This window comes from Microcebus murinus, chromosome 12, assembly GCF_040939455.1.
Source record: "Microcebus murinus isolate Inina chromosome 12, M.murinus_Inina_mat1.0, whole genome shotgun sequence".
NCBI lineage: Eukaryota > Metazoa > Chordata > Mammalia > Primates > Cheirogaleidae > Microcebus > Microcebus murinus.
In genome coordinates this window covers 42,598,452-42,614,205 of record NC_134115.1, presented here as the reverse complement: position 1 = coordinate 42,614,205, position 15,754 = coordinate 42,598,452, and the positions used below count along the sequence as shown (strand labels likewise).

The 15,754-nt window shown below is 35.9% G+C and overlaps 1 protein-coding gene across 4 annotated transcripts in view; it reads right to left on the bottom strand.

Annotated features, from left to right (window-relative positions):
• Positions 1–15,754, bottom strand: part of CCDC171 (coiled-coil domain containing 171) — a 319,711-nt gene that overhangs the window by 287,039 nt on the left and 16,918 nt on the right. For 3 of the 4 annotated variants that reach the window (XM_076008755.1, XM_020289349.2, XM_076008756.1), the window contains 3 exons: positions 11,212–11,386; positions 5,151–5,341; positions 2,143–2,274 (listed from right to left, as the gene is read on the bottom strand). In XM_076008755.1, the coding sequence (XP_075864870.1) occupies positions 2,143–2,274; positions 5,151–5,341; positions 11,212–11,386 (498 nt within the window). The remainder of the gene's footprint in view (positions 1–2,142; positions 2,275–5,150; positions 5,342–11,211; positions 11,387–15,754) is intronic. The other variant, XM_076008757.1, reaches the window with a different exon arrangement.

Below are 15,754 nucleotides of genomic sequence, written 5' to 3'. Positions count from 1 at the left end.
CATTGTTCTCCACACATCATGATTGAAGACTGAAACAGAATTTTAAATTCTGTTAGTATTTCATAATATAAAGTTGGCATAACCACATTTTCATTTGGGATTCATAGGATTGACCGAGTAACTAGACCAAAATCACACCATCCACACATTTAAATACAGGTCTCTGAATCACATTTTATAAGTTTAGGACTCTGGCTAGTAGCACTACAGATTTCTGAGTGTTTAGAAAAAAAGGAGTTATTTTCATTTACTTAAGCTTACTTGTTTGTTTCCAGGTAGCCTTTAAGATAATTATCAACAACAGCTCAAATATCTGCTCTGTGAAGACTTCCTTAGTCTTCCAGGTAATTAATTTCTCTTTTATGGTCCTATAGTGTTTTGTTCAAAATTTTATTATATTTTCTCTCTTTACATGCCTCTCTATAGTAAAAGATCTTCCAGGGCAAAAACCATATCTTAATCAGTTTTATATCCTCAGTATTGACAGCAGTAACTCAGTAAGTACTTAGGGAAAAATGAATAAATGAATGAACAAATTAACTACATAAATTACAAGCAGATTCAGAATACAAGATGTCTAACAAGTGGTTATACAACAGAGTCTACAAAGGGGGTCCTTAGAAAGAAAAATATTGTAAAAAACAAAGGTTTGGAAAAGCTGTGGTTTTGTTGATATTCTGAGAACTTACATATACAACAAATTCAATATTTTCACTGTTCACTGCCAGCTTTCACTCTTAAAGAAATGAGGTGGTTCCTAGTCTCTGCATATTTTGGGCCAGTTTCTGTCTTGCAAAGTTGTTTCTGACACAAAGTTACCCCAAAATGTATTTTCAGTAGATATTTTTCATTCTTGTGAAGAATGTATATCTTTGACACATATAAAAATGTTATCTCAGGCCGGGCGCGGTGGCTCACGCCTGTAATCCTAGCTCTTGGGAGGCCGAGGCGGGCGGATTGCTCAAGGTCAGGAGTTCAAAACCAGCCTGAGCAAGAGCAAGACCCCGTCTCTACTATAAATAGAAAGAAATTAATTGGCCAACTGATATATATAAAAAAAATTAGCCAGGCATGGTGGCACATGCCTGTAGTCCCAGCTACTCGGGAGGCTGAGGCAGAAGGATCACTTGAGCCCAGGAGTTTGAGGTTGCTGTGAGCTAGGCTGACGCCATGGCACTCATTCTAGCCTGGACAACAAAGTGAGACTCTGTCTCAAAAAAAAAAAAAAAAAAGGTTATTTCATTTTGTCATTTTGCATTAAAAAATTACACAAGACAAATTGTGTTATTACAAAATAAATAACAAAAGAAGCAATGGAAATTTACTTGAAATTTTTAGTTGGTTAGTGAGTTTTTTCCTTAATGGGGATTATCTGTTCACAAATTTCCTTTAAAATACACAATAATACAATTAACAGTTTGAGTTTCTCCTACCTCTCCTTCAAAATAAATACACATAATCTCCTGAAAAAAATGCAGAGTACACTGGAGTGAGAATCTGGAGACCTGTAGTCTTTTCCCACATTAATCACTCCATCTATAATTTGAATAAGTCAGTAACTTCTAAATCTCCATCTGCTCATTTATAAAGGGGATTAGATATAATCAGTAATTTTCAAACTGAACTATTAGAAGCCTTGGGAATCCTGTGTGTTGGAGGGGGTAAAGGAATAGAGGATAATTAAGAATTTGCACTTCTTAAAAAGAGTTCAAAAATCACCGCAATTGCTTCTCAGCCTTTTGGCTAAGATCAAATGTAGCAAAAATCACTGCAATATATGATTCGGAAGGATCCTTTAATAGCCAAAATCCTATTATTCTATTTCTTTATCCTATTAAAGACAACTGTTAGTCTCACATTTTAAATTGGAAAAATAAAATATCAAATATACACATATGTCCTTCTGAAAAAAAATAACATAAAGTATGCAAGGGAAGTCACCCAACTCTAACACTAATGGTATCTATTGGTAACAGTTGCTGTATTGTCACATAACTACAAAGGAAACATGGCCTTTCAGAGATTAAAAAATAGAAATAGTTTCCCCTTAGGTGAGCTACTCAATTATCCCACTAACGTAATTTTGAAATCATAGTGTTAAAAAGACATATTTAAGGAACCGAATTATGATTTTTTAAATACCTGTACTATAAATTGTAACTCTCTTCTTTCTGCTTCCCATTGTTCTGCTTGTAATCTAAACTCCTCCAATGCTGTCTCCCTGATATGAGACTCCATTTCATTCTTCTCCTGTTGATGTTTTTCCAACGCTTCCTTTATAGGAATAAAATCTTGCTTTACTATTAGATCAATAAAAATTATCTTTCTTCCTTCATCCCCATTTTAAATATACAAAGACACTCTCCTTACCTATAAACTGTTAAAACTCATTATAATTCATATTAAAATGATTAATAAAATTGTAATTTTGATCATCAGAATGTAGATCTGTATAAGCAGCTATGGTTACCAATTTAAGTAACATTTTATACCTACTTGTACATATAGGCATACATTTGACCCAATTTTTCTGAAAAACTTGAACAAAATATCAATACATGATAGACATAAACAAAGTAGAGTCTATTTAATATGGAAATCTCTACTTATGAACAAAGTGCTTACATTATCCCTGATAATTTACATATAAATCTAACACAGAACAACATATTTCCAAAAAGAGAGAAGGAAAGAATTTTGTGCGACAAATCAGGATAAAGAAACTCTAAAATGTTAAAAATTTGACAAGCAAAAAATTTTTTTTTACATTTGGACCATAACTAATTTCTAGTTCTACATTTCTCAAATAATAATTGAAAAATGCTTTTTCCTTTTGGATTTTCCTAAGTATTTACAAGTTCTAATTTGGTTCAAAATCTTAAAAATATAAAATGTGAGTTTCAGGCCGGGCGCGGTGGCTCACGCCTGTAATCCTAGCACTCTGGGAGGCCGAGGTGGGCGGATTGCTCAAGGTCAGGAGTTCAAAACCAGCCTGAGCAAGAGTGAGACCCCATCTCTACTATAAATAGAAAGAAATTAATTGGCCAACTAATATATATAGAAAAAATTAGCCAGGCATGGTGGCGCATGCCTGTAGTCCCAGCTACTTGGGAGGCTGAGGCAGCAGGATTGCTTGAGCCCAGGAGTTTGAGGTTGCTGTGAGCGAGGCTCACACCACGGCACTCACTCTAGCCTGGGCAACAAAGTGAGACTCTGTCTCAAAAAAAAAAAAAAAAAAAAAAAAATGTGAGTTTCATGAGAAGCCCAATTTTGTAACCTATAGGATATAAAATAGGTCCCCATTAACACAAGGAGAAAAATTCTATGGTTTATATGAGAAAGCAAGCCTCCCATATCCATATATGGTAGGATGGCTCTGTATAATAAATATTGCCCTTGTAACTTTCATTAATAGAAAGCTATCATGAAGAGCCCTGAGACTTTTTTTCCCTAAGGGCTTCTAGTGACTCCTAATTAACCCCAAACTCCCCCCAAATCTCTGTGCAGATCAATTCAAAGCCAATAGCCTAAAATCAAAGTAGTGTTCTCCTAAGTAGCTAACTGATCTGCATATCAAGATTTTACATCTGGAGGTGCAGGCTGATTGGTTAAAGGAATGCTTTCACACTTTTTTCCTCATAATTCCAGAATCTTTTACATGGGGAAGCTTATACAGGCCCATCTAAGGACTTATAGTACCAGCCACCACCTAAACTTCTCCCATTGTGTATGCCAAGGACTGTTCTACGGCCTACGAATATAGAACAAGGACTGTTCTAGGGCCTACGAATACAGTAGTAAACAAAAGAGACAAACTATGACTATTAATGTGGAGGAAATCCAAAGTAGATCTGCTGAAAATGTCCTAGAACCATTGTGCCAAAACTCTTACATTGAGCAAATGCTTCTATAGAATTACTTTTTAGTAAAAATACATTTCCAGATTTCAGAAAAGCCATTTACACCAGTGGTAAATGGATTTTTATCATGTTTTTATTTAGTTTTTAGAGATGGTTATCTCATTATGTTGCCCAAGCTAGAGTGCAGTAGCTACTCACAGGTGAAATCATAGTGCACTGCAGCCTGGAACTCCAGGGCTTAAGCAATCCTCCCACCTCAGCCTCCTGAGTAGCTGGGACTACAGGTGCAAGCCACCATGCCCAGCTTTATCATATATTTTTTAACTGTTACTTTAAAAAGTAGCAAATATAGACAGTTCAAAATCTATCTCCTAAGCCTCTGGTAACTTCAACCTTAAACTATACTTTTACTTTAGGGAGTAAAAAAGGAACAAAAAATGGGAGAATAGATAGCTCACAATAATTTTTGTAAAACTTAAATATTTTATATATGTCTATATAGAACATGCTCTATCTACATAGATACTGAAGCTTACATAAAACATACAAATATTTTTCTATGTTTATTGTATATTCAGACCAAAACCTAAGGCCCACATTTCTAAAATTCCAAATTTTCATTCTGCTATACCAAAAGAGCTATAGGTTCTTACCTTCTCGTAATATACTCATGTAAGTATTTTACCATTTTCTTAAATTTTTTTTTTTTTTTTTTTTTTTTTTTTTTGAGACAGAGTCTCACTTTGTTGTCCAGGCTAGAGTGAGTGCCGTGGCGTCAGCCTAGCTCACAGCAACCTCAAACTCCTGGGCTCGAGTGATCCTTCTGCCTCAGCCTCCCGAGTAGCTGGGACTACAGGCATGTGCCACCATGCCCGGCTAATTTTTTATATATATATATCAGTTGGCCAATTAATTTCTTTCTGTTTATAGTAGAGACGGGGTCTCGCTCTTGCTCAGGCTGGTTTTGAACTCATGACCTTGAGCAATCCGCCCGCCTCGGCCTCCCAAGAGCTAGGATTACAGGCGTGAGCCACAGCGCCCGGCCCTTCTTAAAATTTTTTGATCAGAGATCGCAAACTGTTTTTCACACACAAAAAAGCAGTATACATATTAATATATTCCTAAAGCATACTGTAAAAGAGACCAGCAAAAATGCTCCTAAAAAGGAAAGAAGGGAGGAAGGAACTAGGAAGGAAGGAAGGAAACTCAAGGATAACTTCAAATAATGTACAACACATCTCAATGAATATTACATTATATAGAAAACGCTCCTTGTAAAGAAAATTTTACCTGTAGAGTTTTCTCTAGCCTGCTTTTTTCTTTCATAAGTAAATCATATTCTCGATTGCAATTTTGAATGATATTGTCCCTTTCCTCCAAATCATGTTCAAATCTTCTGCATTCTTCTTTCCATTTCTGCTGGGAAGTCTGAAATGCTTTCTCAATCTCATTTGACTTTCCTTGAAGTTCTGAATTCTGAGCTGTTAAAAATATAAGTATATTTACAATCATGAGTTAAATGACCAGGAACCAAAAAACCTAGGCACTGCAGTTGATATCACTTACAGCGTGATCTTAGGACAAAACATTTAAACTTTTCACTCCACGAAATGCTTGAAAACCTCACAGTCCCCAAACAAATCTATTCTGTAATTTCTCAATCTCGTCTTCCCCTTCAGACAGAGGTGATTTTGCTCTGAAATAGTATACATATTTATGAAGGCATGCCCAAGTTTAGGCATACCTCTCTAAGATCAGCTGTAACTCTACTGTTTTTCCTTATTCAAGAAAACAAATTAAAAACATTTTTTTAAAGATTGTGATACATAGGGCAACTTTTAAAAAAGACTCAATAGATTACAAATTTTGATATTTGACTATTGGTAACAAACAGGCTATAACACCTTACACACAAGATTGTCACTAAGTTGAGGCTGGGAACCACTGCTCCAAAATTTAGAATTGTATCTATTTACTCCCCAGTTTAGGCACAATTCACCATATTACCAGCACCTTTCAATGCACTACCACTACCTGTTCTGTTTTGGCATCTAGAAAAGAAATAAGGAAAGGCTTCCAGGTCTGGCTCCAGCACCTGCCACCTGATTAAACCTCTCTGACTCTCTGACCCTCGGCAGGAATAAAAATACATCCTAGTTAAATTGTTGTGAAGATAAAATGAGGAAATATGTACAAACACACTTCTTAAAAAATATATCACAGTTAGATTACCAGTATTATTTCTAAATTATATTGTGTTTTGAATGGATCATACACTCAGAGTTCAAACTTCAAAGGTACAAAGGATACAAAAAGACATACATGAAAAGTCTCCCTCCCATTCATCTGCCATCTCCAGAAGACATTGTTCCATCATCTAGCAACCAATATTGCAGGTAAGAAGTTTGAGGCCATTTTGATTCCTGATACTTTTTTGCATTGGGCTTATTTTTCTTTTCTCTTTGAAGCTTTGTCTTTATTTTATGGAAATTGCATAATGCAATGACTTCAGATGGGTCTGTTTTATTCTATAGTGGTGAATATTCAATGGACTCTTTCAATTGGGCAACTCAAATACTTTATTAATAGTTCTGAGATACTATCTCAAATAATTTCATTGATGGTTTGTTTATCCCTCTCTGGTTTCTCTCTTTTACCTCTTTCTTTCACTATTCCCTATTGTTCATATTGGTCCTCAAACTTTGTCTCTTCTCTCCTATTTTTCCACCTCTGCCCTTTTTTTTTTTTTTTTTTTTTTTTTTTTTGGAGACAGAGTCTCACTTTGTTGCCCAGGCTAGAGTGAGTGCCATGGCGGCAGCCTAGCTCACAGCAACCTCAGACTCCTGGGCTCAAGTGATCCTACTGCCTCAGCCTCCCGAGTAGCTGGGACTACAGGCATGCGCCACCATGCCCGGCTAATTTTTTCTGTATGTATTAGTTGGCCAATTAATTTTCTTTCTATTTATAGTAGAGACGGGGTCTCGCTCTTGTTCAGGCTGGTTTTGAACTCCTGACCTTGAGCAATCCACCCGCCTCAGCCTCCCAGAGTGCTAGGATTACAGGCGTGAGCCACCGCGCCCGGCTCACCTCTGCCCTTTTTATGTTCATGTCTGGGAAATTTGTTCCAGCTTCATTTTCCAATGCTTCGATTGATATTTTTCATTTCTAAGAGCTTTCTTCTTTTATATCTGGTTCTTGCCTCATGGATGAAATATATTCTCTGTAAGCTCTAAGGAAATTAATGCTACTTGTTTGTTAAATTTTCTTCTTCCTGCAGAGTTTCTGTTTCTTCAAAGATTATTTTTTTCCTCTCCATTTTAGAGGCTTTCCTCAAATATCTGGTAATTATTGGTTGTCTACTCTCAATCAAAAGTGAAGAACTATAAGTGTAATACAGTTTATATAGCAATATACCCAACACCTAGATTCTGAGCTTGAGCATGGAGGTTGACAACTATGGTCTTTTACTGAAGGAGAATCTGGCTAGGTCATTTATTGGGAAACCTCCAACATCAGTATCATTAGGTTTGCCCTCTCTGTCAGTCAGGTGACCTACAGAAGAGTCCTCTAAGTTCCCACAAAGAGTATAGAAATCTGGGTATTAGCTTTAGGGGAAGCCAGTTAAAAAAAAAAAACTAGAAGAAATGGCTTCTCAATATTCAGCAATGAGTATGCTATCCTCCTGTTTTTGACAGTCAAAAGAACCTCTATTTCATCATCTCCAGAAATTAAATATCCTGACTTCCACTATGAAGTATGAGCAACCCCAGTGTAGCATGCTCTTAGATAAAGATCTAAGGACCCATTTGCCTCTCAAACAGCCTCCATCTAACCTTGTCATTTTACCCCTTACTGCTGCTACCCCCATTCCTAATTCCAAAGGTATATGGTGTTAGCTGGAAGCGGTGGCTCACGCCTATAATCCTAGCACTCTGGGAGGCCAAGGTGGGTGGATTGCTAGAGGTCAGGAGTTCAAAACCAGCCTGAGCAAGAGTGAGACCCTGTCTCTACTATAAATAGAAAGAAATTAATTGGCCAACTAATATGTATAGAAAAAATTAGCTGGGCATGGTGGTGCATGCCTGTAGTCCCAGCTACTTGGGAGGCTGAGGCAGCAGGATCGCTTGACCCCAGGAGATTGAGGTTGCTGTGAGCTAGGCTGACACCATGGCACTCACTCTAGCCTGGGCAACAAAGTGAGACTCTGTCTCAAAAAAAACAAACAAAGGTATCTGGTGTTTCCAGTTCACGAGCCTTTTGACTATCTAAGAATTTGTCTGCCAGCTTTCATAGTTTAGGATTCTGATGTCTCAAGTATGCTAAATCGGTTATTCTTCATCCATTTGCTTTCCAGCTTCCAAAATTTTCTCTCGTCACATCTCCTATTCTCTCAATTGTTATGAGATTTTCTTTTGAAAGATAGCATTACTTTAGTAGCGTTTTTATGCTAGCCTCAACATTTTGTTACAAAAATTTTCAAAAATACGGAAAGGTGAAAGTAATGTATAGTGAACACATCTATATCCATAACCTAAACTCTACAATTGTTAACATTTTGCTATATTTGCTTTATCAGACATACATCCATTCATTTATCCATCTATCACTCTATCATACTTGTTTATGTATTTTAAAGCAAGTTGCAAACATCATTATATTTCACTCCTAAATAACTCACAATGTATATTATTACCTGGAATTCAATATGGTATTTTATATTTACACGTAGTGAAATGCACAAATCTTCAGCAGATCATTCAGACATCTTACAAATGCATGCACTCCTGTAACCCAAAAGTCTATCAAAATACCGAACATTTCTTTCAACCCCAAAAGTTCCCTCATACCATTTCCCAGTCACAACCCCACTACCAACCCACCCCAGAGACAACCACAGTTCAGAATTTTTTCACCAACAATTAGGTTTTCCCATCCCAGAACTTTATATAAATGGAACCATACAGGATGTCCTCATGTGTAAAGTTTCACTCAGCATAATGTTTTTGAGATTCATTTATATTATTGCATGTATTAGTAGTTGGTTCCTTTTTATTGCTAAGTAGTATTTCATTATATGAATATAAGACAAATTGTTTCTTCATTCTCTTGTCAATGAAGATTATTTTGTGGAGTTTTTTCCCAATTTGGGGCTACCATGAATGGAGCTGCTATAAAATTCTTATACAAGTCTTTTGTGGACAGTGTTTTTCTTTCTCATGGAGAAGCACTAAAGATAAAACTGTTGGGACATAGGATAAATGCATATTTATTTTAAAAGAAATTGCCTGGATTTTTTCCAAAGTGATTATACTAATTGACACTCCCACTAACAAAGTATAAGACTTCCAGTTGCTCTATATCCTTAACAACATTTGGTATTGACAGTCTTTTCAACATGTGATAGGTGTATAGTGATAGCCCTGTGGTTTTAATTTGCATCTCCTTGATGATAAGTGAGGTTAAGCATTTTTCATGTGATTAATGGCCATTCCTCTATCTTACTCTGTAAAGTGTCTGTTGAAATTGTTTGACTTTGGGCAAGTAAGTTCCCATCTTCCCTGGACTTATGTCTCCTCATAGTTAAATGAAACTCATTAACTTTTATATTTAGTGCCTTCTAATTCTTATATTCCTAAATTCCAGTTAGTAATGTAGTTATCATATATCAGAGGTAACTTGGGGGTCTCAGAACATGATACCCCAAAGTACAGTGCCTTGGTATGCTGAGTATTTTTGAAGTGAAAGAGACATGAGGACCTCAGAATCAAGTTCTTTCTGACATCACCCCTCCATCTTCCTCAAAGCAAGACATAAAACCTAGAAAGGGCACTCTGCCCTAGCTCTCCTGAAAGTAGGTCATAAGAACCTCATCTGACAGGTATCCAGCCCTATACCTGGAAAAAAGGAATGTTACTGAACAAAAAGGACTTGCTGGGCTCCCCCTTCAGTTTTATTACCATTAGATCATGCCCTTTTTTCCCAGCCATGTTTCTCCACAACTATCTACTTCTTTCATCAGACTTAGCATAAAAATAGATTTTTCCCTCAGTCTTTGCATCTTCATTTCCAAATGTTCCCATGTCACATAAAACTTTGTTAAATAAACTTGTTATGCTTTTCTCTTGTTAATCTTATGTTCTGTTATAGGAATATCAGCTGTAAACCTTGCAATGGGTGAGGAAGAGATATTACTTTTTCTCCCCTACATCATCAAAAATACTTCTGACCAGTATCAATAATGCAAGACAGCTGGCCAAAACTAGGGATCTTAACTGTTATAATAATTATAACATTTGTTTAGCCCCAGTTAACAAAGCACTTTCATTTTCTCATTTCATCCTTAAAACAACCTAGGTTCAAATATCAGTCAGTAAGCAGAACCAGTAACTAAATCTAAATCTTCTAAAATTCATGCTCAGTGTTCTGTTAATTGAAAGCTGCTGTGTACAAGAATGTTCACAGCAACATTATTCTTAATAACCAAAAACTGAACACTACCCAAATGCCCAGCATTAGTAAATGGATAAATATAAGTGTGGTATATTTACACAATATAATACTAAATATCAATACAAAGTTCATACAATATGGATGAATCTGACAAACACAATATTGAAGGAAAGAAGCCAGATATGAAAGAATACATACTATATGATTCCATTCATATAAAGTACAAGAGAGAGGCAAAATTGATCTGTGCTATTAAAAACCAGGATAGTGGTTACCCATGTGGAAGGGTTTTTGATAATTTTCTATTCCATGATCTGGGTGCTTGTTATGAGTTATACAATTATTTAGGCACATTTGTTTATATACTTTATACTTAAATAAAAAGGTTCTATTTAATTCCAAGGACTGTATAACAGATAGTCTCGAGGATTAAATCCAGTTCCTTTTTCTTTTCCAGACACCACACTCTAAACCGGTCATTTCTAAAGCTAGCAAAATCAACACATAAAGCACTGGTTCTTGAACATACAGATTCTCAAGCTAGAGATTCTGATTCAGATTATAGGTTATAGTAAATCTAGAATATATGTTTAAAACAAACAAAAAATTCTTTGTGATTCCATTGATTATTCATGGAAAAAGTGCCTAAAAAAGTAACTAACAAAATTTTGAACCTCTTTTTCCATACATGCACTACATAAAAAAATTAATCTGAAGTAGATAAATGTTTACATAAGTGCCAGAAGACTTTACATACACCCAGCAAAGTCTGTCTATCAAATCCCAGTCAATGCAGCAAAACTCTACCTCTGACCCCATATGGAATGCATACACAACAGTGAGTGATGATATACAATGAGGTCGCAACCCTAAACGTGGGAAGAAACAGAAATAGTCTTACCACAGAGTTTTTCTTGGATCCTGTGTGCCTCTGCTAATCTTTCTTCAGCAGCCCTTCTTCCAAGACCAGCTTCCTTTCTGGCAACAGCCAAGTCATATTCCAGACTCTGTCGTAATGCTTCTCCTTTTTCAACCTCGGACCGTAGCTTGGCAATCTGGCTTTCATAGCTTGCCAGCTAAAAACAGATTTCTGATATCAACATTTCTCCAGGATTATAATATCATGCACTCAGAAATTTAAATTTCTTAGAGAAACTTGTTTCCATAATATTTACAAGGCAAGAATTTATAAATTTATATTTTCTGAAACACTGGAAAAGAAGCACTACCTGACTCACCAAATGACACTCATTAAGTTTCTTATTTTAGAGAATCCACTAGAGAAAAAAATAAAAACAAAAAATTCTTATAAGAACTTTTCATAAAAAATAAAGAGATGACATTTTAATCAGAAATAGTCATACTAAAAAACAGAAAAAAAAAATATGACACATAGCGCTTAAAGATTCACTCTTTCCTCTCCTCCTTCTATTCCCTAAATGAAATCAAGAAGCAAACTACATCAAAATATAGTTTGATAAATATTGTCTACATTATTTCTGATTGTTACATCACTAATAGAGCATAAAGTAATAAAAGTGCCAATTTTACAGGGATTTAAATGAATATCTAATTTATGGCTCTCCATGAAGTAGCATGATAGAAGATAGGTCAGAGAGTTAGAACTAGATGATTTATAAGGTCCTTTCCCACTCTAAAATTATATGATCTAATCAATGATTCATTAAATAATATTAAACACTTGCTACATGTTAAGTACAATGAAAAACACAAAAAGTTTGTAGAGCCCCTTATCTCAGGGAATTAAATATTATAGAAAGGTATATGGACTACGTTTTATAAAAGAGGTAAAAATAAAATGCTATCATAGTTTGAAGGAAAGCAAAATTATTTAGTGCTGGTAGGAGAGACAGAGATGGTGGAAAAGAGAATTACTAGAAAGGTATCACATAAGAAAGGATTGCACTACTACACCAGGCTAGAAATAAATGGTCTAATCAAACAAAGAAAAGATGAAAGGATTTCTGAAGGGCAACAGCAGAAATTACCATAAGTAGCTATTGATATGCACAGTGTAGCAGGAGCTACACTCTCAAACACATAAAAATAATAAAATAAGAATTTCCAACTAAAAAATTTAGAAAAGTAAATATCTTTGATACACTTATGAAATAAGAATTTATAAATATCTGCTAATAGCTAAAGAAGAAAATCATAGAACCACCTTAATTACAAGGTAACGCCAATGTTGGTTTCAGCATCATCCTCCCTCCCTGCCCATGCTTTCTCCCCTCATAAGAATAAAGCTGTTAACATTTGGGCATTCTCAGTTGTGCCATTTACCTATTTGCTCTCAGATCTCCTCCTTCCCTTCTCCAGCTTTGCTCTGAATTGTAGGAATTCCATTTCCCAACTGGCTTTTCAACAGGTTTGTTTGGTCAATGAGACGCACTTGTGGAGAACTTGAAGGCAGGTGAAGTGAAGAAGCCAAGGTATTTCTCCCTCTAGATCTACCCCAGCAGCTATCTCTGTCTTTTTTGTGGCTGCAAATCTTCCTGGATAGTCTCTCCCTTTATGGACAGCTCTCTCCAAATAATTCTAACTTCTATGGACCTTAAGAGTGAAAGCTGCTTCCTAATGTTGCTACTATCTGAGCTGCCTTAACATCCCTATTTGTCTTTTCAGCTCTTCTAGTACCTGTGTAACTAATATCCCCTACTAATGTCCCTTGTTGAAAGACCTAGAGTGGTTTCCATTTTCCTGACCGCACATCCAGTAATATTTTTCTTGGTATCAGAAATGGTCTGAAGATGGGTTTCTGATATTGGTGGCTAACCTATTTGAGCCTGAACATAGCAAAGACCTCCTTGAAGGTAGAAATGGGATACTAGTAATCTACAGCATAGTGGGATCACAATTATTTCAATTATAATGTGTAGTTGTTTAGGATGAAGTGCCAATTGAGAACAATCCTTTGGAAAATGAAGTAGTTAATGCACTTGACCACTATGTCAATATTATTTACTACAAGGCCTGAGGGGTGAGAAGACTAAATCTCTGTATACTAGAGAATTGACAAAAACAAAATGATAATCTCAGGCCCTAGAATCTCAGCTCAAGACAGTCAGAAATACAGAGAGTTTTTATGGTGACTTTAAGAGAATTGCTTATTTCTTACAGACCCAGGGCAAATAAAACTAAGGACCAAACTAAAAATCTAAGTATGGGGAATACAGAATTAAAAGTTCCATGGGAAGTCTCACCAAGTTTCTACTGTTAAGATATCTTTTGGGCATTAAGTAGGAAGTAAGGACAGGGGATCAGGGCTTTTGTACTTAGACAAACCTAAAAACTGTGAACTCCAAATCCCCCTTAAGATCACTTACCAACAAAAGCAGCCTCTCCTCCCAGACTGAGGTAAATTGTCTTCCCATGCTTAAAGATTTAGTAATGACCTCACCAGAAGCAGCTGCCTTACAAGAGAATTTATAAGACCCACTTCCACCACTCTTTGTTACCATAGATTGACTCCAATCTAAGTATGCCACAAAAGGAGAAATGCAGAGTCTGCTCCAGAAAAAAAATAGTTCATATAGCAAAAGAATTGAAAGATCTGGCTAATCTTGTATTTACAGAAACCTGGAGAACATGTATAGGATTGATGTGGATTTAATAAGCTAACTCTAACAGTTTGTTTCAATGGATGACTACAAACTGAATCTAACATTGGCCTACCATCATTTAATAAGGTCAAAATGCCAGTACTTTCCTGACATAATTTAGAGACTTAAGGACATGGGAGTGGCTCTTTTCTGAGCAAAACAAAACCTCCCCCTTCCCTGACTACATCCTTTTTAAGTGCACAAAGGACGCCAATTAAAATTATAACACTGTTAAATACATTGGAACGCTCTCTCTAGAAAGCTCTCTACCTCTATATATGCGAGAGATAATAGTGGATGGTGGAGATAATGATGGGATATGTCACTATGGAAACAGACTCCCAGTTTCAATGGCAATACTGAAATTTCAGAATGGTAAAGGCCAAATGGTAGCAATTAACCATTAGAAACAAGATGAATAGTTACTGCAATGGGCAGCAGAAGTACAGTAGTGATCATAGCATTTTGACCTCTAAGTATTTGTGTTAGTATTTGATTAATCATGGTGTACCTAGAAGGCCTTCTAAAGCAATGTTATTCAATAGAAATATAATGTAAGTCTTATGTGTGATTTTAAATTTTAAATTTTCTAGTAGCAACATTTTAAAACTGTAAAATTAATTTTTTTTTTTTTTTTTTGAGACAGAGTCTCGCTTTGTTGCCCAGGCTACAGTGAGTGCTGTGGCGTCAGACTAGCTCACAGCAACCTCAAACTCCTGGGCTCAAACAATCCTACTGCCTCAGCCTCCCGAGGAGCTGGGACTACAGGCATGCGCCACCATGCCCGGCTAATTTTTTCTATATATATTAGTTGTCCAATTAATTTCTTTCTATTTATAGTAGAGACGGGGTCTCACTCTTGCTCAGGCTGGTTTCGAACTCCTGTGTAAAATTAATTTTAATAATGTATTTTATTTAATCCAATATATCCAAAGTTATTTTAACATGCAATCAATAAAAATTAGTAAAATATTTTACATTCTCTTTTGTGTACTAAGTCTTTGAAATCCAGTGTATATTTTACATTTACACACATCTTAATTCAGACTAGCCACATTTCAACTACTCAAAAGACACGAAGCTAATGGCTACCGTACTGAAGAAGCAGTTCTTAAGCATTATTTGATCTAGACCAAAAAACTCTAAGTCTAGTGAGCAGAACCCCAATTTGAGCTACCAAAATATGAAGAAAACATAAACCTGTCCATCAATTCACAGACCCCTTGAATGAAGCTCCTTGAGGCCTGCCACAAGCATGTACTATAAATCTTTTCTCAAGCCTTTCCAAATAGGAAAGGCAGAAGCTTTGAACTGGAGACTATTATATGATACTATTTCTCCCAAACACATACCCAGGAAACAAAAGATGGAAGTGGGAATGGCCTTTCTCTAATATACTAAATTCTGGTAACCTTATCATCACCTAACCCACTCACTGAGTTTTCCCTCCCAAGCTTTACAACTTGGGCTCTGATTTATTAAAAGAAATCTTAATTCCCAAGGGATAAATACTTCTACCAGGTGAAATAAAATGATCCACTTTAATACATGCTACATCATAGATGAACCTTGAAAACACTATGCTAAGTAAAATAAGCCAGACCAAAAAAAGACAAATGTTATATGGTTCCACTTATACAAGGTGTCTATCTAGAATACACAAATTCATAAGACAAAAAGTAAAGGTTAATAGGGGCTGGGGAAGAAAAGGATATGGAGTTATTGTTTAATGAGTACACAGTTTCTGTTTGGGATAATAAAATATTTTGGAAATAAATATTTCTGATGGTTTCACAGCACTATGAATGTAACTAATGACAC